This window comes from Littorina saxatilis, linkage group LG4, assembly GCF_037325665.1.
Source record: "Littorina saxatilis isolate snail1 linkage group LG4, US_GU_Lsax_2.0, whole genome shotgun sequence".
NCBI classification, from domain to species: domain Eukaryota; kingdom Metazoa; phylum Mollusca; class Gastropoda; order Littorinimorpha; family Littorinidae; genus Littorina; species Littorina saxatilis.
In genome coordinates, this window is record NC_090248.1 from 32,797,986 (window position 1) to 32,820,320 (window position 22,335).

Sequence of the window (22,335 nt, forward strand, 5' to 3'; positions counted from 1 at the left end):
TGCGGAATGATTTTTGTGAATGCCGTAGTGTTTTTGAATGGTGGGCACTCACAAAAAGATAATGTAGAACAGTTTGAAGTCTAGGTAAACAATTTTGTTTATATATGGGACAGAAAGATAGTATCTCTTTCTGCGAAATGCTATGGGGTATGTATTCCAATATGGTCGTATGATTCCGATTTTATTGCCAAATTTGAATAGAAATGTTAATTACAATCATTGTAATGGGGGTTATGTTGTATTTAAAGAGTTAGTACATTAAAAATTCTTTCTCTCGTATACAAACCACATGCATGCACACATCCATATGCTCAGAGAGAGAGAGAAACTCAGAGAGAGAGGTAGAGAGACACACAAGCCAGCAAAGTTCACTTTCAGTAAATTTTAATATTTACAAAATCAATGTTACTTCTACACCATTTGAGCCTCTCTTTCGTTGGTTTAATTTCTTTGAACACTGTCACCATCAGGGCTGTTTTTACGTTTTCACCCCCAGATTTATCAGTATGAAATAAAAAGTTTGTTCATGTCATGTAACGTGTGAATTTCCAACCATTGTATTTGTAATTTGTCTCGCCTAAATATTGATACTTCATGTACAGACCAACACGTTTTAAAAACACTGGCAGTAGAGGACTTACAAGGTTTGCATTGCGCCCTAAAACGAAACACACAAACAGAAGCAACAGAGTATCACATGAGGTTCTTGCACTACATTTAAAAACAAGAAGAGCAAACGCTCGATCGAGTCACTTTCGCAGTTCTGATTATTATATGAGGCATCAGATGGACAGGAAGAAATTGCTGTTCACAACACAATGAGTCACGTTCACATAAAATTTGAGCCCGGTCACTTTTATAGTTTCCGAGAAAAGCCCAACGTTAAGTTGTGTGTTGCCGAACAGAAAAGGCTAGTTATCTCCCTTGTTTTTCTGATAACGTTCGTAAAAGACTACAGATGTAAATACTTTGATGTAAAGAATAATCCTACAAAGTTTCAATCACATCCGATGAACTTTGTCAAAGATATAAAATGTCTAATTTTTCCTTTGACGCTGACCTGTGACCTTGAAAAAGGTCAAAGGTCAACGAAACCATCGTTAAAGTGTAGAGGTCATTGGAGGTCACGACTAAACAAAATATGAGCCCGATCGCTTTGATAGTTTCCGAGATACTTTGTCAAAGATATAAAATGTCTAATTTTTCCTTTGACGCTGACCTGTGACCTTGAAAAAGGTCAAAGGTCAACAAAACCATCGTTAAAGTGTAGAGGTCATTGGAGGTCACGACTAAACAAAATATGAGCCCGATCGCTTTGATAGTTTCCGAGAAAAGTCCAACGTTAAGGTGGTGTCTACGGACGGACGGCCGGACGGCCGGCCGGCCGGACGGACGAACGGCCAGCCGGCCGGCCGGCCGGACAGACTAACACTGACCGATTACATAGAGTCACTTTTTCTCAAGTGACTCAAAAAATGGACAACTTGGCAAACCTAGTTCATCATACTGGCTGGCTTGCACACATCAGTGAAAGTATAAGCAACGTTCACGCACAAACAGCGTAGTAATTTTCATAAGACAGTAGTATATTATACCCTTCAGAATGTTGTTTCATTGATGCAATACATCGCACAAGCTGAGAAACATAACATTAGACAGGAAAAGTGCAGCTAAGATTATATTTGAATCATCCCTACATGCTACCCCATTCAGCTAGAGTACATTAAATGCTGTGTAAAAATACTGCAGTGTGTACAGAAAGAAAATCACCCCGCACCCACAAACGCCACTTGTCAGTGATTATTATAACTTCAGCTTTTTAGCAGAACTAAGCCACAGACTGTTTTAAGTAAGTTTGTTTGTTTGTTTGTTTATTTGTTGCTTAACGTCCAGCCGACTACGCAGAGCCATATCAGGACGAGGAAGGGGGGGATGAAGGGGGCCACTTGTCAAGCGATTCCTGTTTACAAATGCACTAACCCATTACTTGTGTCCCAGCAGGCTTTAGTAAAACTAAATTAATACCTACTGGAAGATTACCAGTTTCCAGTATGTTAAAATAGGCTTAACCTATCTACTGCTGGACTTACATCAGAACACTAACAGATTAAACTATACATGAATCGCGAGACAAGCGGCAAGAGAAGAGATTTTTGGAAAAAATACAGGTGAATGAGCAAGAAGGCAGAAAAAAGAAAAGAATTCATGAAGAAAAAGAGAGCATGACAGGAAAGAGGAACCAAAAATCTACCTAACAGCAAACTAGAAAGCTCCTGCGGTTCCAAAAACAGGAGGGGCCTTTAATTTCATAACCGCAGTGCCCCACTGCGGGAGTTTTAAGTAAGTCACTGACCCTTTACATCAGTCTGCCACTAGCAAAGTGCGAGCTTCCTATAAGCAAGATGAATGTACACATGCTTCCCTTTCTTCTGCCTATACAGCATTGTAACCTTTCATTACACCCACAACATGCACACAAGAAAAGAATACAACCCACAACATCAAGCAGAAAGCATTTAATAAAGAATGGACTACCCTTCGAAGTATTAGCTGACATTGTTTTGGAATGACACCTATTGAGACACACTTGTGTACATTCACAAATCATCAACAGACTTCATACACACCTGGACAAACTGACGCATAAAAAAATGTACATGTACTTTCTAATAGAACATATAATCTCAAGAATCGGGCGCAATGCAAACCTTCAATACTTTTCTCTCTTTTAGAGATACATTATGAGAAACCATACATTTATCAGAAGGGTACAACGGCATATTGAACTAAAAAAGATAAACCTATTCTTGATAAAACACATTTTCATCATGTATAAAATTGGTGCACACAAACCTCAATTTGACACCATACACAACCTTTGCAATATCTACACGAAAACAGTAACACGTGAAATTCTATTTTACATTTCAGACAAACAGCTCCTTGAACCACAATAGCCACACAGTGCCATTTGTTTGAAGCCTCTAAACTATTTCCAAGACAACCTGCATTCTTCGCTCAGTTGTCAAATTCTTGGAACGCAGGTGATATAGACATCAGAAACCTGAACAGAATACCACAAATGTTCATGACTATTGTCTGCTCTGGGAAAAAAACAAAGGACGAAAAATTGCGCGTATCACTGAACATTGAGAGTCTTTTTCACAGCTGTGATGACGTTGAAAGCTTGTGGCAGAGCCTGTTCCTCCAGGGATTTAGCGTATGGCATGGGTACATCCGCACCGGTCACGCGCAGAATTGGGGCATCCAAATAGTTGAAGGCAGTACCTGCAAAAAGAAAGCATAAACTATGAGCAACAACGGGGGCAATGGCCTCGTGGATAAGATTCCGGACTCCCAAGCGGAAGGTCGTTGGTTTGAATTCCGGCCGCTCCTGGTGGGTAAAGGGTGAAGATTTGTCTGATCTCCCAGGGCAACTAATGTGCAGACCTGCTAGTGTCTTATCTCCCTTCATGTGTACAGGCAAGCACAAGACTAGTGCGCACGGAAAAGATCCTGTATTTTATGTCAGAGTTCTGTGGGTTATAGAAACACGAAAATACCAAGCATGCATCCCCCGAAAGCGGCGTATGGCTATCTAAATGGGGGATAAAAACAGTCATACATGTAAAACAACGTTTTGTGTTGACGAGATCAATTTCCCCTGGTATTTTCAATGTATAACCAGTAAACTACTGGACATTTCTGGCAACACCAAATGTGGCTGTCAGCTCAAGAAAACCACTCAAATGATTAACCTCTTTCGGCAACTAATGAATCCATAATGAGAATTAATTTTTTTTTCTCTGAATCAGGAAGAGCTTTCACAGGTCCAAGCTGTACAACTGAGTTTTATTCCAGAATAAGATTGCAGATATCCATCTTCCAAAGGAAAGACAAAACTAACATCCTCTACTTGTACAAAAGCACCACTTACTCTCCATGACTCTGGCAGTGATCTCGGCGCCTATGCCGCATTGAGGCCAGCCCGCCTCCACGGTCACCAGGTGGTTGGTCTTCATCACAGACTTGATGATGGCTTCATCGTCCATCGGCCGCAACGAGCGCAGGTTGATCACCTGAACAAAACATTTTGGCAGGAAAAATTAAGGTCGAGAAAAAGTCTCAATTTAATCATTAATTATTTGTGTGCTTGCACAGTTGCTAAGTGAATGAACGAATATCTTAAGACACTGAGGAGCCAGACATTCCTTGACAGCATCCAAACAGCTTCTGATCCACAGAAACTGGTGCTGGCCACTCTGGAGTTGAATGTGCACAGAGGCCTTTGAGGAATACAGTGAATCCCTTCGCCCTTGCCTTTAAGGAATACAGTGAATCCCTTCCCCCCTTGCCTTTAAGGAATACAGTGAATCCCTTCCCCCTTGCCTTTAAGGAATACAGTGAATCCCTTCCCCCCTTGCCTTTAAGGAATACAGTGAATCCCTTCGCCCTTGCCTTTAAGGAATACAGTGAATCCCTTCGCCCTTGCCTTTAAGGAATACAGTGAATCCCTTCCCCCCTTGCCTTTAAGGAATACAGTGAATCCCTTCCCCCTTGCCTTTAAGGAATACAGTGAATCCCTTCCCCCTTGCCTTTAACTCTTACCAGTTCGCTCCCTTACCCATCGTAAGCAAGCTTACGATGCCCTGCTCCCTGTAGTTTTCCACTGACCAATTATCTAATTATGGAAAAAAATTGGTTATTTTACATTGGATGGGTCGGACAGTGGATAAACTCATATTTTAGACACACTTTATGACAGAAACAAGCTGGGGTTTTGTTATAAGTTAGTTATAGGAATGCATTATTAGGTCAAAATAAATAAATAGTCTGTTAACGGTAACATAGGCCAAAAAAATAGGGTTGGTAGGTCGGGCCTTTTTTTTTCATTTTTTTTTTCAAAAAAACATATTTTTAAGTTATTTTGAAAAAAAAAGACTTTTTTTTTTCCTTTTTCCCCCCCAAATGCCCAAAAAAAGAGTCTAGGGTCGCGCGAAAAAATAGGGTCGGTCGGGATACCGTAAACGGACTTTTATTTTTGTTTTGCCTTAGGCATGCGTATGTCATGAAACGTCCAACTTTGAAATTTGGGTGGGGGTATTCAGGTGACAATAACTTTTTTGTTTATCAGCAAAACTCAATAAAACTTTGCTATGTTATGTAAAATGAATGCCAAAACAGACTAGTTAGCAGCATATCTAAAATAAACTGAACACAAAAAAATGTCTTCTTTGTGTTTGTCACGTGTTCCAAAAAATGGGCGTACAAATTTCAACAAAAATCATGTTGTCACCCCCATAACCTTTTTTACCTTTAAAGATAGCACAATTCTCTTTGCAAATATGAAAAGCTTATTCATTTTCCTTTCATTTGATATATAACTTTCTATATTTCATTTAGAATATGACCCCAGATAGCCACTCGGCAAGTAGGCACCAACAGCACTGTAAAATATGCCCTAAACCCCCGAACTGGTAAGAGTTAAGGAATACAGTGAATCCCTTCGCCCTTGCCTTTAAGGAATACAGTGAATCCCTTCGCCCTTGCCTTTAAGGAATACAGTGAATCCCTTCCCCCCTTGCCTTTAAGGAATACAGTGAATCCCTTCCCCCTTGCCTTTAAGGAATACAGTGAATCCCTTCCCCCTTTAAGACATCTCCCCCTTTAAGAGCTTATTTAATGAATTTCTCTGTTTTTAACCTCCCTCCTTTTTAAGGCCTGATTTTCTCACATTTTTGTAGGTCTTACAAGGGGTTGGGGGGGGGGGGGGGGGGGTTGTTCCAATATGGGATTGTTGGAAGATCGGGTGTTGAGGTGTGCAGCAGGTCTTCATCTAAATGTTAAAGAAACACTTTCATGGAGTTCCACAGCAGAGAGCTGAAGAATATATATATATGCAAGTTACAGGTAAATATCATGAAAGAACTCTTTCCAAAAGATATCACACAAAAAGACAAAAAAACAATGTGGCAGACTACATTTCATCAATTCTAACAGAACATTTTGCCATGGGGAAAATCATATTTAATTAAAAAAAAGAAAATGAACGTAAAACCAGCAGACGTACCTCACACTCTATACCTTTGCCTGCAAGCTCCTTGGCTGCCACCAAACAGTGGCCCACAGCCAAAGAGTGTGCCACCAGAGTTATATGGGAACCTGCAAGTGGAGACGAAAGAAAAAATGCATCAACACTGCAAATGCACTCATCACAAGACTGATGGTAAATCACATAACAATGATTGAATGTTTAGAAACCTAAGAAATTGCAAACGCAACCTTAAGACTGATCATGTTTAACTCCATAAAAACAAATGGATTTCGATACTTGCATGTTCACATAATTATAACCATTGGGAATATACAGAAAACTGTCAAAAGACGTGCCAATGTTGTTTTCTTTCTAGTTTTTCTCAAGCTTTTTGTGAGTCTAAAATTCCCAGGATCTTCCTGAACCAGTCATGGATATATACTCCTTGAACTGACATTTCATGCTGGATTTCTTCTGCACATCTAATGAAGTGTCAACAGCCTTGCATAACAAACAAGCAAACAAATTTTGCAGGTGACAACAAGGCCCACAAAATTATTTGTTTGTGACAAGGCCAAAACAACATAGGGTCGTTACGTCGGTAACATTTTTCTCCCTACTAAAGGGTTGTCATTGGTCAGAACTCCTGCCAAATGTAATCCCTGGAAGTCGGAGAAGGGTTATTAGCTTCCTTTCTGAAATCTGCAAATCCAGTTTCTCTCTCTTTTTTCTGGGGTTGGTCAGGAAACCAGAAACTCTGATTTTTTTCTTTTACGCCCAATCAATGTCCCTTATGTCTAGTCCACTTTCCCCCACACACACTCACACAATCAGAAATGCACATGAATACAGCTAGAAGTAAGAAAACAAAAATGCAAGAATGAGATAATTGCAAACCTTCTTTTTCAATCTTGGCTTTTCCCATGGGCAGTACAAAGTCTTTCGACAATGACTCGTCTGTCATCTCGAAGGAAGTGCCATACATAATTTCGTTCTCCAAGAATACCACTGGAAAAACGCCAAAACAGAATTATTAAAAACATCAGATTCAGAACAAAACCGTTGCACATATTATAAGCTCACAATATAACATGTCCAATAAGAGTATCATGCTGCAATGACAATATTAAATCAGAATCTGTATCCTCCCGACAAACTCCACTTCATATTATGCTGACATTTTCCTAAAACATTCTGTGCACATATGGCTACCATCTCCTTTCCTTTTCATTCTCTTGTTTCCTTCTTTTCTGTACTTCAACAAGCTGTGTTGGCCCTATAAATATATATATATATATATATATATGGGTCGTTCTACAAAGCTGTGTACCACTAGAGGGTCATGACTTTAGAGTTAGATTGCAGAATGTTACTCTTGCTTCTCAACTGTTATATGACCTCAGCTGAATGAAAATTGATCAAAGAGATAACGATAATAAAATCAAGGAGAGCAAGGCTGTTGCTTTTTGGTGCCATGTTCGTTCCGTGCACTGAACTGGACTCGATTGTTCACACAGAAATAAACAGATGCTTCAGCTTCTCACCAGGGTTGGGGTCCCTGATGGCAGCCTTGAGGAGACCCCTGCAGTCCTCGGAGGAGTAAGGGGAGAGAACCTTGAGACCGGGACAGGAGCTGTACCAGGCGGCAAAACACTGGGAGTGCTGTGCCCCCACTCCTAACGCCGCTCCGTTGGGTCCACGAAACACAATGTCCACCGGTACCTGAGGGTGCAGCAAGCAAGACAATGGTTGCAATCAGTGTCATGTTGGGAATGTGGGAAAGAGTGGAAAACCTCAAATTAATTCTACCCTGTTGGGAGTGTGGATGTGTGGAAAACCTTAAATACATTTCGACCCACACACCCCACCCTCTCCTAAGAAAACAACAACAACAACAACAACAACAACAACAACAACAAACAAACCCTTAAAAACAAGAACAACAGTTAAAACAAAACACACACCACAAACAATAAACAAATCAATAAACATTAACACAAACCTTTTTCACACACAAAAAAGCTCAGCCTTCATCATGAACACAAACATCTGCATGACCAAACACACTGTCAAGCACACTCAACACAAATACATTCAACAGACATAAATATAACAAGGAAACATACTCAACACACATAAATATCAATCAATCAATGAGGCTTATATCGCGCATATTCCGTGGGTACAGTTCTAGGCGCTCTGCAGTGATGCCGTGTGAGATGAAATTTTATACGGCCAGTAATTGCAGCCATTTCGGCGCATATTTACCTTTCACGGCCTATTATTCCAAGTCACACGGGTATAGGTAGACAATTATTAACTGTGCCTAAGCAATTTTGCCAGGAAAGACCCTTTTGTCAATCGTGGGATCTTTAACGTGCACACCCAATGTAGTGTACACGGGGGGGAGTTCGGACATAAGCATAACTATGAAACACAGGTTACTGAAATATAAAACACTCAAGTACTTACAGCTCCACCTGACATGTAGTGTGTTTTTGCAGCTGAGTTGATAATCTGTCAGACAAAGAAAAATGTTTACATTACCTTGACTGACTAGTTGCAAATGTATACACGTGACATATCAGCAACTATAGTGGACTTTTTACGTATCTAAGGTTTCTCTTAACTCCTGTTGATCAGAAAAAGTTTTGTCAAGACAGTCTCCAACTGATTTCACAAAGTAAAAGCTAAATAATTCTACATGAGGCACCTTTGATAATTAAGCATGCAACAAAAACGTGATGATACATAAACATGTGTTCAGAATAAGTCTGTGCAGTCAGTGCAGTCGGACAGCTGAACATAATAATGTGATGAATAACCCTTCAAACCTAAACATTCACAATTGCTGCAAGTGCAGTAACCCCCCCCCCCCCCCCCCCCTTTATCAAGACCCGCCTATGTAAAGACTTACACCATTTAAGACCTTTTCTCAGAATTTTGGTTCATAACGTTTGTAAATGTGCCTCCATTTTAAGACTCCCTCCATTTTAAGACTCCCTCCCTTTTAAGACCTGATCTTGCCAGATTTGTGGAGGTCTTAAAAGGGGGGTGGGGGGTTTCCACTGTACAAGTGTACCGTATTTGACGGATTACAAGACACACCGTTTTATAAGCCGCACTCCCAACTTTTAACAAAAAAATTGGGACGAGCCACGTATAGGCCGCGTCATTATATTAGCCGCCGTCGAAAAAAATATAATCAGATCATGTCAATCAATCAAAACAACCAGGCAAACCAAAGTACGGTATTTGGCGAAATCGGCTCCGAGAATAAACAAGTGAAACAAAGAAAAAAAGTGAAAAAGTTTGAAGAAAAATATCACACACACACAATTTGTAACCAACACACACATGTAGTCCCGCCCAGAATAAGCTTTTTTGGGATGATTTACGACTTTTGCGCACATTTCGAGCAGACGAAAACACAACATGGCGGCTCTCGCTCCTCCAACTATCGCGAGACACAAAAAAACGAAATCTCGTGCGCGCGAGATCCTGATACATCCGGTGTTTCTCTGTACGCTATCTTGTCACGACGACTTGTTGACAAACGAAGATTCGCGAAAGAAAGAGAAAAGCGCCGAGTCTTGAGTAGAGAGCTAATAAAGTACCGGTAATCGCTAATCGAGCGAAATGAAAATCCGCGGCGACTTCCATTAGGTGAATGCTATTCAAATTTAGGTAACGTTTTAGCCACATCTTTTTATAAGCCGCAATGCGATTTTTTTTAAAAAAGTCGCGGCTTGTAGTCCGTCAAATACGGTACATTGAAATGCCATAAGCTTTAGAGCATAATGTGTATTTAAGACAGCCGACTGACAGGGTTTGGATGGGTCAAACTGGGCTGACTAAGACATTCCTAAAGGTGAACAGTGATAACAGGACATCTGACATTGATAGAGGAACAACAAGATGACACCCATGGACACTGACCTGGTCAATGGCCTGCATGGAGAAGTTGAAGGTCATGAATTCACAGATGGGTTTCAAGCCAGCCTGCACACACAAAATCACCCAAGTACTGTAGAATATTTGTTTTTAAAAGCAACGAACATACTGTTTGTTGTGTATCCTATTAGCATTTGTGGAAATCTCCCGTGTAAAGTATTTTGGGTCAAAACCTCAGTCACTGCCTGTGTAAAACAATTGTCCTTTGATTGTTTTTTTTCAATTTGATAGATTTACTATTATTTCTTCAACACGAATTGCTCAAATTTGAAGCAAACACTCATTACTGTAAAGCCCCTCCTTACACTGCTAATAGTTACACTATATATATAAATGCATACAACTTAAAACAGCTTCAAACTGAGCAGCGCAGCATCGATACCTACAGCCGACAGCAAAATGTTGCTATTTATAAATGTGTTTCAATGATAGGCGAATCTGTTGTGTTAACAAATCTGAAACAAATCTGAAATTTTATACTTTTAGGGTTGATTCAAATAAACAAGTTAGTTGTAAAATTACATACAGTAGTACCTGCCATATCCGGTCACCCATTAGTCATTGCAAAGGTGACCGCAAATATCAGGTGGCCGTTCATTACAGGCCCCCTCCTCCTCCAAAAAAACCCAAAAAACACGATCAAGTTTTCATGAAGAAAAGAAAGCGATCATCCACGAGCCGCCGATTCATTGTCTCTGTTAGTTTTGCTTTCGTTTATACATCTTAATTATTTGCGTGTTTAACTCGATCGTCTTGGCTAAGCTATTGTTTCGTATGTTTCTATGTGTGTTGTTTGGATTATTATATATGTATTTGAGTGTCAGATAAACAAGTGTTTCAAACTCACATCAGCTGTGATCGATCCGGAAGTGACTGCCGTAAATGTACATGTATGCGCATGTCTGTATTTACAGTTTGCGCATGCGTAAGTATTCATGTCGTCTGCTCGTGCTGTGCCGTCTGTGCACACAACACACACACACACACACACACACACACACCACAGGCGCTCGCCCGCGAAAGTGACCGTTAAGTGGCCGCTCCTGTCGAGTAAGAGGGGCACCCTAGGGCAAAAATCAGTGACCGTTGACCGCGTCAGACAGGTTAACGGCCATTAAGAGTCAATTATAGAAGGAAAACTCATTAGTCATGGGAAAGCTGGCCGCTCCGGGTAGGTTCACGCCCACGAAAGGGCCGGAAATGGAAGGGACTACTGTACACCTAGCCACAGCATAAATATTCACTCAATTTCCCAACACATACCATGGCAGCTCCAACAGCAATGCCTGCAAACCCCATCTGCAAAAATGAAGAACAAAATTGATGAATATATTTTGTTAGAAATCTGTAAGATTTGCATTAGAGTACACATGCTAGTACACATGCTAATCAAACTTGACTTTTTCTTCAATCTCGTGTACACAACTAGGGCTTGATTTTTGGACGGTCACAATAAATTGTGGGTGTTTTCCCAGATCAGCTAAGATGAGTTGCTACAAACAGAAGATACTCCTGTTAACTTGTCAAAGAAACAAGAACAAACTTATCTGGGTTATTCAACATAAAATATAACTCCTATTGTAGGCATATTTACCACTGTAAATTAAAAAAAACAATCAAACAGGTGTGAGCATGAAAACGTCATGTGAACAAGTGAAATTGTGAAAAGAATATATATATATATGGTCACGGCTCAGAAATGGCGTCGAACTCCACCCTTACCCCATTCAAACGCCCCACACGCTCAGTTATGGTTTATTCTACCTTTGAAAGTACTGACACGGGGTGCAGATATGAATACAGTTACTATTCTGGTAGAAACCGAAAGGTTTGATGACTTTGTTTTCGAGCAAGGCGCAATAGTAGAGTGAATTTACGTCGATTTTCGGGCCGGAAGTTGGGACACTTTTTTACTTGGTGTCGAAACGTCGTATTTGCGCGTACTACACACACTGCTTGGATTAGAACTTGATGGAGAGGGAAAGAGAAGGTGTTAGTTATTGTTTACATACTGCACGATAACCAGTACCTCACCCCAACAGTCGGCTGAGATCAAGTTTAGATCCAACGGTGAGTATGTTACTTTTCGTGTTTGGAGTCACGTAGGCAGTTTTAGCTTTTGCCGCGCTTTTAATAATGATGACAGACGTTGAACTAAGCGATAAACTTGGACAAGAAAGAACAATCTACTACTTAAAAAAAAATATATGCACAAACACAGAAGACAAAGCAATGAAAATAAGTCTTAAGTTCGTTGTGTACTTTCGTGTTACCGCGAAAAGTAACAACGTAAATCAAAGTTGTTTATCGACATGTTCCTGACTTCCAACGGTGGAAACAACTGTTCTATCGTCTGCTACAAAGTTGCATTGACTGTCTCGAACTCAGAACTCAGTGTGGCATGGAGGAGATGGACGTAAACGGCCAAGGTAAGAACCACTGGTTTTTCGTTGTATGTAACGCACTCACCTGCAGTTTGAAACACTGTTATTTTCACTAAATAACAACTTACTTCCTTTTTTTTTCATCTGAAAGTTAGAAGTGTTATTGTGATTTGTTTTGATAATATTTGCATTTTTTAGGACAAAGATTTTTCTTTATTTTGATTTTTAAAGACATCTGTTTGAGACGATTCAACCAATTTCCCAAGTTATTCAGCGTTCATGTCATTGCATGTGTTTTTTCTGGCCTTTTCTATAGTCTTTCCATACAGTTCACCTTGTGCTTTGTTTTCATGCCATTTTAATGAAATAAATTACAGGAAAAAGAAATATATGTTTGTTTACATTGTGTGTGTTACTCACACCACTCGCACATCGTGAGAGGTAACACACTCCAATCGTTTGTAGAGTTATCTTGAAAATTATTTAAATCTTGCTGGAACAAAAAAAGGAATGAATCAAGTAAACAGAAAATGATGTCTGCGTTTATTGTTGGCTCACGTAAGTGTAGCCTATGCGATCGTAACTTTGTCTGTCTGTGCGTTTGTGCGTGTGTGTGTGCGTGTGTGAATAGAATAGAATAGAATAGAATAGAATAGAATTTATTGTCATCAACCCTTAAGGATATTGACACAAGTTGTACAATAAATGAATGGATAAATAATGTACAAATTATTTCATTCAATATTGAAACAATTAAAAACAAAGGCTCCAAGCAATTTTTGAATTTTTTCGTCTTTTTTAAATAACAGATCGCTTGGTTTCCTTAAGTCACAGTTTGATACTTCTTCTTCTACTAACTTTTTTCTAATATTGTTAAATTTCTTGCAATTGTCTAGAAAATGTAGCTCATCTTCAATTACTTTACATGTATTACAGAGGCGATTCTCTCGCAATATTCCTCTATGACGCCCAGTCTCAATTTTTAAAGAATGTGTGCTTGTTCTTAATTTTGCTAGAGCTTTTCTATGATTTATATTTGAAATATAAATTAAATAGGCTTGTATTGTGTATCGTTCTGTAATTAGTGAATAAAACTCAAGTCTTGAACATTTTTCAGATTTTTTGTTTTTCCAAAATAAAACGTATTCATTCATAATTTTTTGTTGTATAGCAAATTGTAATTTATTAGCATTAAATGTAAATTGGTTTTTCCAAACATGCTCAAATCCTACAAGTGATAATAATTGTTTAATAAATTGCAACCATGGACTTGTTTTAGAGCTAGATATCATCAAACTGTATAAATGATGTAATAAAGACTGTTGATTTGAATCTAAGATATGTCCCCAAAATCCTATGACTTGTGATATCATCTTTATACTTAGTGGAAATCTTCCCAGCTCTCCTAAAACTGGAAGCCACATTGCTTTCTTGTGTACTCCTAAAATAAATCTACAAAATTGTATGTGTAGATTCACTTGGACATTTATTTGATAAGCAATTCTCAAAAACTGAATGAAGATTTGAGATATCTTTCTTGTTAGTAAAATTATATGGAAACCAAACCTCAGCTCCATATGTTAAAATTGGATGTACTAACATGTCAAATAGATGTAGTATAGTTTCTGTCTGAACATTTTCATTTATAAATGCTTTACGAAGATAATACGCTGCTTTGTTACCTTGCTTATTCAAATGATCTTGCGTTAAATCAAAATTACCATTTTTATGAAATATTACGCCCAGATATTTATATTGATCTGTTCCTTGTATTATGTCCTCACCACATTTGAATGTATTACTTATCTTGGTTTCTGTACGACAAAAAGGTATAATCTTAGTTTTTTCCGTGTTAATTATTAGTCCCCATTGTTGGCAGTAGTTGTATAAGAAATCTAGTTTGTTTTGTAGTCCTTTCTTGGTTTTCGATAAAAGAACTAAATCATCTGCATATAAAAGACATGATAATCTATCAGATGTATTTTCATGAATGAAAGGAGAGTCCTTATCTGGTAGTCCATTAGTAATATCATTGATGAAAATATTGAAAAGAGTAGGACTTAGCGTATTTCCTTGATGAACTCCTTTTTTGATAACAATTTCTTTTGAATATTCTCCTTGAATTCGTGTACATATTTTTGAATTATTGTACATATTTTTGATTATTTGGTAGCATTTCCCCTTAATGCCATTCTTGTATAATTTGAGCAAAAGTGCATCGTGCCAGACGTTGTCAAACGCTTTTTGGAAATCTACAAAGCAACCATAAAGTCTACCGTTTTTAGTTTTTATGATATCATATATATTACGTGTGTGTGTGTGTGTGTGCGTGTGTGTGTATGTCTGTGGTAGAAACTTTAACATTTCCGAGTCTATGTGTGAGTGGTTATCCAAGACTATGGATAAAGCTCGCATAAGATTACGTCACGGTCAAAAGTGTTTGACGTCAATTAATGCATCATGACGGCATGCCTCCCTGTAGTCTTTCTCTCTCGCGTGGTGTGTGTGGTCTCGGTCATTGTTATTTTGAGCGGGCCGAGACTATTTGGCAGTCGTGTCCCTGTACATGCAGACACAGACAGATCTAGATCTAGTGTCTCTCTTTCTTGCACAGTGTCACCTAAGCTTACTGTATGTGTGGGTGTGTATGTGTGACGGAGTGATTGAGTTTGTGTTACTGTTTGTCTATTTCTTACGTGAGCCTTGAAGGCTTCGCCTCTTGTTTTGAATTAGAGGTTGTTTTTTTAGGAACAGTGTTGAGTGCGTTACTCACACCACTCGCACATCGTGAGAGGTAACACACTCCAATCGTTTGTAGAGTTATCTTGAAAATTATTTAAATCTTGCTGGAACAAAGTAAGGAATGAATCAAGTAAACAGAAAATGATGTCTGCGTTTATTGTTTTGAATTAGAGTGGGTTTTTTTAGGAACAGTGTTGAGTGTGTTACTCACACCACTCGCACATCGTGAGAGGTAACACACTCCAATCGTTTGTACAGTTATCTTGAAAATTATTTAAATCTTGCTGGAACAAAGTAAAGAATGAATCCAGTAAACAGAAAATGATGTCTGCGTTTATTGTTTTGAATTAGAGTGGTTTTTTTTAGGAACAGTGTTGAGTGTGTTACTCACACCACTCGCACATCGTGAGAGGTAACACACTCCAATCGTTTGTACAGTTATCTTGAAAATTATTTAAATCTTGCTGGAACAAAGTAAGGAATGAATCAAGTAAACAGAAAATGATGTCTGCGTTTATTGTTTTGAATTAGAGGTGTTTTTTTTAGGAACAGTGTTGAGTGTGTTACTCACACCACTCGCACATCGTGAGAGGTAACACACTCCAATAGTTTGTACAGTTATCTTGTTCTGATTTGATTTTTTTTTTGCAGACTGTCCGTATGAAGTGTGTGGAACTAAGAATAGATTGACTGCTGAAACAGTAATCTTTTCAGTTCTTTGAGTACTTGTTTGATCGTTGTTTTGTTTATTGGTGTTCATGTAACACACACACTTTCCTAGGGTACCTAGATATGCAGATTATTGCTGTCGGGGAATGTGTCAACAATAGTTTCAATAGTTGTGTAGCAACCATGGACTGTCATTCTTACAATTAATTTCACAATTAACTGAATGCACTGAATAGGAACAACGTTTTGTTCATGTTATGACAGTGTTTTGTAACACACTCATTGGCGAATAAACAACATTTTTCTTGATAACTTCAAAATCCGCCTTCAACCTAAGATTTTTTTGTTGGGTTTGTCAAGTTTTTTTGTACAGTGTATTGTTTTCATTACCAAGTGGATGGATATACTTTATACCTTACAAAATAATGTGAAGTAAGACTTTTTTGGTGAAATGTAACACACTCAGTGTTAAAAATGAGAAAATCTTCTCTGTATTGTGAATTGGAGCATGGTAGAAGTCATAAGACATCATTGATAGGTTGTTATGGTTTTGCTCTTTCATTTTTCATTCTTTTGCATGCATTTTTAATGTGAATATCTTGACAGTGTCCTAAAGTTTGATTTTTTTGGTGAAATGTAACACACTCATTGGAAACTTTTAGGAATGACTTGACAGATAACTGATAATGGGAATAACGGGTCCGGTATCATTGATGCATTTCAACTCTTTACTATTATGTACTTGTTTCTCTTCCCATTACATGTATTTCTAAGGTTTTGTGTGTAAAATAAATAGGAATTTCGCAGTTTTGAATGTCTGTGTTGTGAGACACAGAAAGTTGATTTTTGTTTGAATACATTTTGACATCTTGTTCTGATTTGATTTTTTTTTGCAGACTGTCCGTATGAAGTGTGTGGAACTAAGAATAGATTGACTGCTGAAACAGTAATCTTTTCAGTTCTTTGAGTACTTGTTTGATCGTTGTTTTGTTTATTGGTGTTCATGTAACACACACACTTTCCTAGGGTACCTAGATATGCAGATTATTGCTGTCGGGGAATGTGTCAACAATAGTTTCAATAGTTGTGTAGCAACCATGGTGTCATTCTTACAATTAATTTCACAATTAACTGAATGCACTGAATTAGGAACAACGTTTTGTTCATGTTATGACAGTGTTTTGTAACACACTCATTGGCGAATAAACAGTATTTTTCTTGATAACTTCAAAATCCGCCTTCAACCTGAAGATTTTTTGTTGGGTTTATCAAGTTTTTTTGCACAGTGTATTGTTTTCATTACCAAGTGGATGGATATATGCTTTATACCTTACAAAATAATGTGAAGTAAGACTTTTTTGGTGAAATGTAACACACTCAGTGTTAAAAATGAGAAAATCTTCTCTGTATTGTGAATTGGAGCATGGTAGAAGTCATAAGACATCATTGTTAGGTTGTTATGGTTTTGCTCTTTCATTTTTCATTCTTTTGCATGCATTTTTCATGTGAATATCTTGACAGTGTCCTAAAGTTTGATTTTTTTTGTGAAATGTAACACACTCATTGGAAACTTTTAGGAATGACTTGACAGATAACTGATAATGGGAATAACTGGTCCGGTATCATTGCTGCATTTCAACTCTTTACTATTATGTACTTGTTTCTCTTCCCATTACATGTATTTCTAAGGTTTTGTGTGTAAAATAAATAGGAATTTCGCAGTTTTGAATGTCTGTGTTGTGAGACACAGAAAGTTGATTTTTGTTTGAATACATTTTGACATCTTGTTCTGATTTGATTTTTTTTGCAGACTGTCCGTATGAAGTGTGTGGAACTAAGAATAGATTGACTGCTGAAACAGTAATCTTTTCAGTTCTTTGAGTACTTGTTTGATCGTTGTTTTGTTTATTGGTGTTCATGTAAGACACACACATTCCTAGGGTACCTAGATATGCAGATTATTGCTGTCGGGGAATGCCTTTTTTCACAAATGAAGATCAAGGTAGATACTAAATAATGCAGTTAACTTTTATTGTGTAATAGGTTTACTGTTAACTGTATATTAGAAAACAATGTGTGACACGGTGTTATGTAACACACTCCAGTTAAAATTTAAAATGCAATTCATTCCGCAATAATTGATGAAAATACATTGTTACTGCCCAGACACAACTAAACACATAAACAGTTTTGCTGGACCCCAAAATGGAAAGTAATCCAAGAGTTTGTATTTGTGACTCAAGTGTCCCACAAATTCGACACCTTTTCTGAGCCATGACCATATGCAAACAAGTATTATGTTCACAGGGATGATACTGCAATTTATTTTCTTCAGAAAATTAACCGAAAGACAAAATGTCTTGACAATCCACAAGCTGTCCTCAGCATCAACTTTCCCCCCACGTAAAACGGTTTGACAATAATGCTAACATGACAGCAACGTTTTTTTGTTGCAAATTCAAATAAATCTAGTTTTCTGAACACATTTGGCTTAAAATCACACGTGTAATTTTTCATGCGCCTGGCTTTGCTACAGTAGCACTATCAGTAATAAGTTTGCAAGCATGCACAACATGATACATGTACTTCTTCTTCTGCGTTTGTGGGCTGAAACTCCCACGTACACTCGTGTTTTTACACGAGTGGAAATTTACGTGTATGACCGTTTTTACCCCGCCATTGAGGCAGCCATACGCCGCTTTCGGAGGAAGCATGCTGGGTATTTTCGAGTTTCTGAAACCAACAGAACTCTGACATGGATTACAGGATCTTTTCTGTGCGCACTTGGTCTTGTGCTTGCGTGTACACACGAAGGGGGATAAGCCCCTAGCAGGTCTGCACATTAGTTGACCTGAAAGATCGGAAACATCTCCACACTTAACCCACTAGGTGGCCGCGGCCGGGATTCGAACCCTCGACCTTCCGATTAAGAGGCCGACGTCTTACCACCCCGCCACAGCTCCCGTCATACATGTACTTACCTCTGTAATTGGTGTGTCAATAACTCTTTTGTCGCCATATTTCTTCCACAGACCCCTGGATACCTAGAAATGTAGGATAAAGCAAAACTGTTCACATGACTTTGTTTTATAATGTTGATCTGGCAAAGTTGAATCTCATAATCATATGAACATGCCAGCTGAAAAGTACATGAATAGAAACACAACTTGAAGTTCACGCCTCAAATTAATAATATTAATCAATATATAAATATTTTGAACATGTATTACAATTTACATTTTCTCCTAGGACTAACATTAATCATTACCTAACGTTGACACAAATTCTTCATAATAGACTTAGAGTAACATAGTTTTCTGTTTAAACTAAGCAAATGAGTGCAACTTAAATCTAGCAATGAGAGTAACTTGAATATTAATGTAAGATACTTGTCTAAGTGTCTGGTCATGGACCCCATTTTAAGACCACCTCCTTTTTAAGACCTGGTGTTCTCAGATTTTCTGAAGTCTTAAAAGAAGGGTTCCACTGTAGTAAGATTTGGTTGGTTTTTGGGTTTTAATGTCCCTTCAGCAGATGCCACTGTAGTAAGAAAGCATAAGAAGCTTCCTGAACTATGAAGACAGAACGACTATGGAAGCAAAGGCAAGAAAACTACACACACACACACACACACACACACACACACACTGACACAGAGACACACACACATCTTTAATTACAGTACATAACTTTCACTGTACCTTGTAAGCTCCATCATACTGTGCCACTTCCTCTCCCAACAAGAAGACATTCTCGTCTCTCTCTATCTCCTCGTCCATCGCCGTATTGAGCGCATCCCTCACTGCCATCTTCTTGTCATGAGAAACAGTAAGAACAAAACATAATGTCAGTACACTTTTTTCTGAATGGAGAACGGGCTGAAGTACGGTAGGTGAATTTGTAAACCCAATCCACCTCACACACATACATACAGTACAACCATAAAACGCCCACTTTTAAAGAGGCAAAATAGATGATGAGGATTTGCCAACCTCTCATAATGTCATTTTTAATTTATGTCCAATATTTTTCCCTCAGGAAGATTGTTAGAAGTTGAGAACTGAGAAGTTACACTTAAGAGTAGAAGAAGGTCGGGTGGAGGTGATGGCTAAGGATTGGTGGAAAGGGTTTAAAGTTTTAAACTCTGTGAATTCTTATATTTCTTCCGTTCGGTTCAGTACAATACAGAGCAGGCCATCTGAGCAGAAAGAGAGCTGTTGAGATTAGATATCTCAAAATATTCTATTTTCGTTTTACTTAGGCCTAAAAAAAAAATAGGGGTGGTTACGGTAACCCGACCTACCCTATTTTTAGGGGCCGACCCTATAACTTTTTATTACATTTGTCAAAAAAACAAAACAAAAACGAGTGCAGAAAACGCAATGAAAGCGAAATCGCCCGAGTCGCACACTTATTTCCCTGTCAAGTAGGTTTAATTTGTACACATTCGAAAAAAAAGAAAAGAAAAAAAAAAGTAATTGCCTACCTTCCTACCCTATTTTTTTTTGGCTATGTTACCGTAACCACACCTATTTTTTTTTTGGCCTTAGCTTCCTACCCAAGGTTCTAATAATTGCTGACAGAAAACTTTTAGTGGATGTACTCTGTTACTCAGTACTGTGAAGCTATTGATTATAATGAAAAGTTCAGATATTTAATTTATAAGTACATTCAGAATATATGTGAATATATGCATGCATACACACCACATGCTTAATTCAAGAACTAAGTGACATAACAAAGCTCAGATCTAGTGCAAAAATGTCCTTTATGTTTTCAGTTTCAGAATAAAACAGCCACCTGAAATTGAATGTTTTAAATGTTTAACACATTACAATTATTACTGACCCCAGTATACTTATTAAGTTATTTTAATGAAGCATAATCATAATGTTCTCTTCTCCAAGTTCTTGTTCTTGTGTGCATGTAAAATGTACAGTAGACTCTCAGTCTTGAATGGCAAGCAATTGTCGTAACTAACAATACTTTCAAAATGTTCTATCTGCATACGAATATCTTGACAAAATGTCATTTAAGCTCTAAACCTTTCTGACAAGACAAGGATCTTTCTATTTGTGACCAAAGGGAAATAACCGTGACCATTCATGCAATACGCGAATGTAACCCCGTGAAGGTCACATCGTATTGAAACGTCCTGTTTCCAACACCCGCAAATCATTCTGGACGCAACGTGCCAGAAATATAATGACATACGTCTAGAGCACAATTTATCAATATCATTCCAAGGCCATTTCACGTACGTTTACAGCACGAAGGACAAACATTACATAAAGAGTAGGAACTTGCCTGTGTTGCAAGCCTCGAAGAGGACGCACTGAACTGACGTTTCAATGCACTCCATGTTGATCCTTTGGCGACCTGAAACCAAATCGGCAATTCTTCATAAGAAAAAGGGCGAACTTTACTTGCTGGAAGACTATGTGTCCTGATATTTCGCACACTCGTCTAATAATACATCAATAAAACTTACTCTTGTGAGCCGGCTGGTTGACAGAGCTGCCATGTTTACTCAGGGGGAACAACTGCGCTGACACAAGGTACGCGTTAACTCCCTTGCTAAGTACTATTATGAAAACGAAAGTTGCATCAGCATGATCAGCTGCAAACTCAAACGGGTCACATCGACATGGAAGGAAGGAAATCTTCAGATACATCTTCTACTTCATGGGTAAATCAGTCAGTGAACGGCTACTTCTCAACACAATTCACCGTAAATCAAGTCGAAGCTGGCCCCCTTACCACCACGCCAGCGAAGAGGCCATTGCCAGCAGTTCGGCCTCATCACCTGCCGCACTCAGTATCGGAGTGCCGCTTTTCTACCCAGCACAGTGAAGGACTGGAACTCTCTACCAGCAGCTGTCGTCGAGGCCCGCACTGTCGACACCGGCCTTTGTGTCGCGCGCCGCCTCGCACTAAACCAGCAGCCACTGTGACTCATACTCCCCAACCTGTGAACTTTAATGGACTTTTGGATGCTGGAAACGCTGCTTTACTGGACTTGCGCAACATCCCATCAAGTGCCGAAATAATCACTACTGTTGATTGTGGGCAGTAATGGAAAGACAAGACAAGACGTAATATCTACAGGGTTGTCTCCCTTCTTTCGAAAAAAAATGGCGTTTCCGATGTTTTTATTCTAAAATCAATGTAAATGAAAAGCATCTGCACACTTCATTCCGTACCTCAAAAAGGTATCTAAAATGTCTTGTTATGCTTACAAGAGCAAGTTCTGCACAATTATAGGCTTTTGCATAAATTGCGTAAATTGCATCCGTTCTGGCACTCCGAAGTTCTCAGTGCGGCGGCACTACGTCAGTCAGTGACTGATTTGCTCTGACTGAACTGACCAAAAGAAAGTACTAAAAGGGGTAAACAAAAATCAGACACACCACACACACACAAACTGAACAACAACCATGAGAAAACAAGTCGCGTAAGGCGAAATAATAACATTTAGTCAAGTTGTCAAACTCACAGAATGAAACTGAACGCACTGCTTTATTCTCTTATAAGACCACATATACTCGTAGT

General features: G+C 38.6%; 1 protein-coding gene across 2 annotated transcripts; it reads right to left on the reverse strand.

Annotated features, from left to right (window-relative positions):
* Positions 1 to 367: 367 nt before the first annotated feature.
* On the reverse strand, positions 368 to 21,379 carry LOC138964530 (pyruvate dehydrogenase E1 component subunit beta, mitochondrial-like). Of its 2 annotated transcripts, none has more exons than XM_070336519.1 (12): positions 21,275 to 21,379; positions 21,091 to 21,162; positions 19,485 to 19,592; positions 18,765 to 18,827; positions 11,252 to 11,287; positions 9,974 to 10,036; positions 8,507 to 8,551; positions 7,579 to 7,756; positions 6,932 to 7,042; positions 6,071 to 6,162; positions 3,938 to 4,079; positions 368 to 3,288 (listed from the first exon to the last, which is right to left on the reverse strand). In XM_070336519.1, exons 1-12 carry the CDS (start codon positions 21,305 to 21,307, stop codon positions 3,140 to 3,142), a joined length of 1,092 nt encoding a protein of 363 aa, XP_070192620.1. In that variant the 5' UTR covers positions 21,308 to 21,379; the 3' UTR covers positions 368 to 3,139. The 2 variants fall into 2 exon arrangements, with proteins under 2 accessions (XP_070192620.1, XP_070192619.1); XM_070336518.1 differs by having other exon boundaries at positions 19,485 to 19,595.
* Between the last annotated feature and the right edge of the window lie 956 nt (positions 21,380 to 22,335).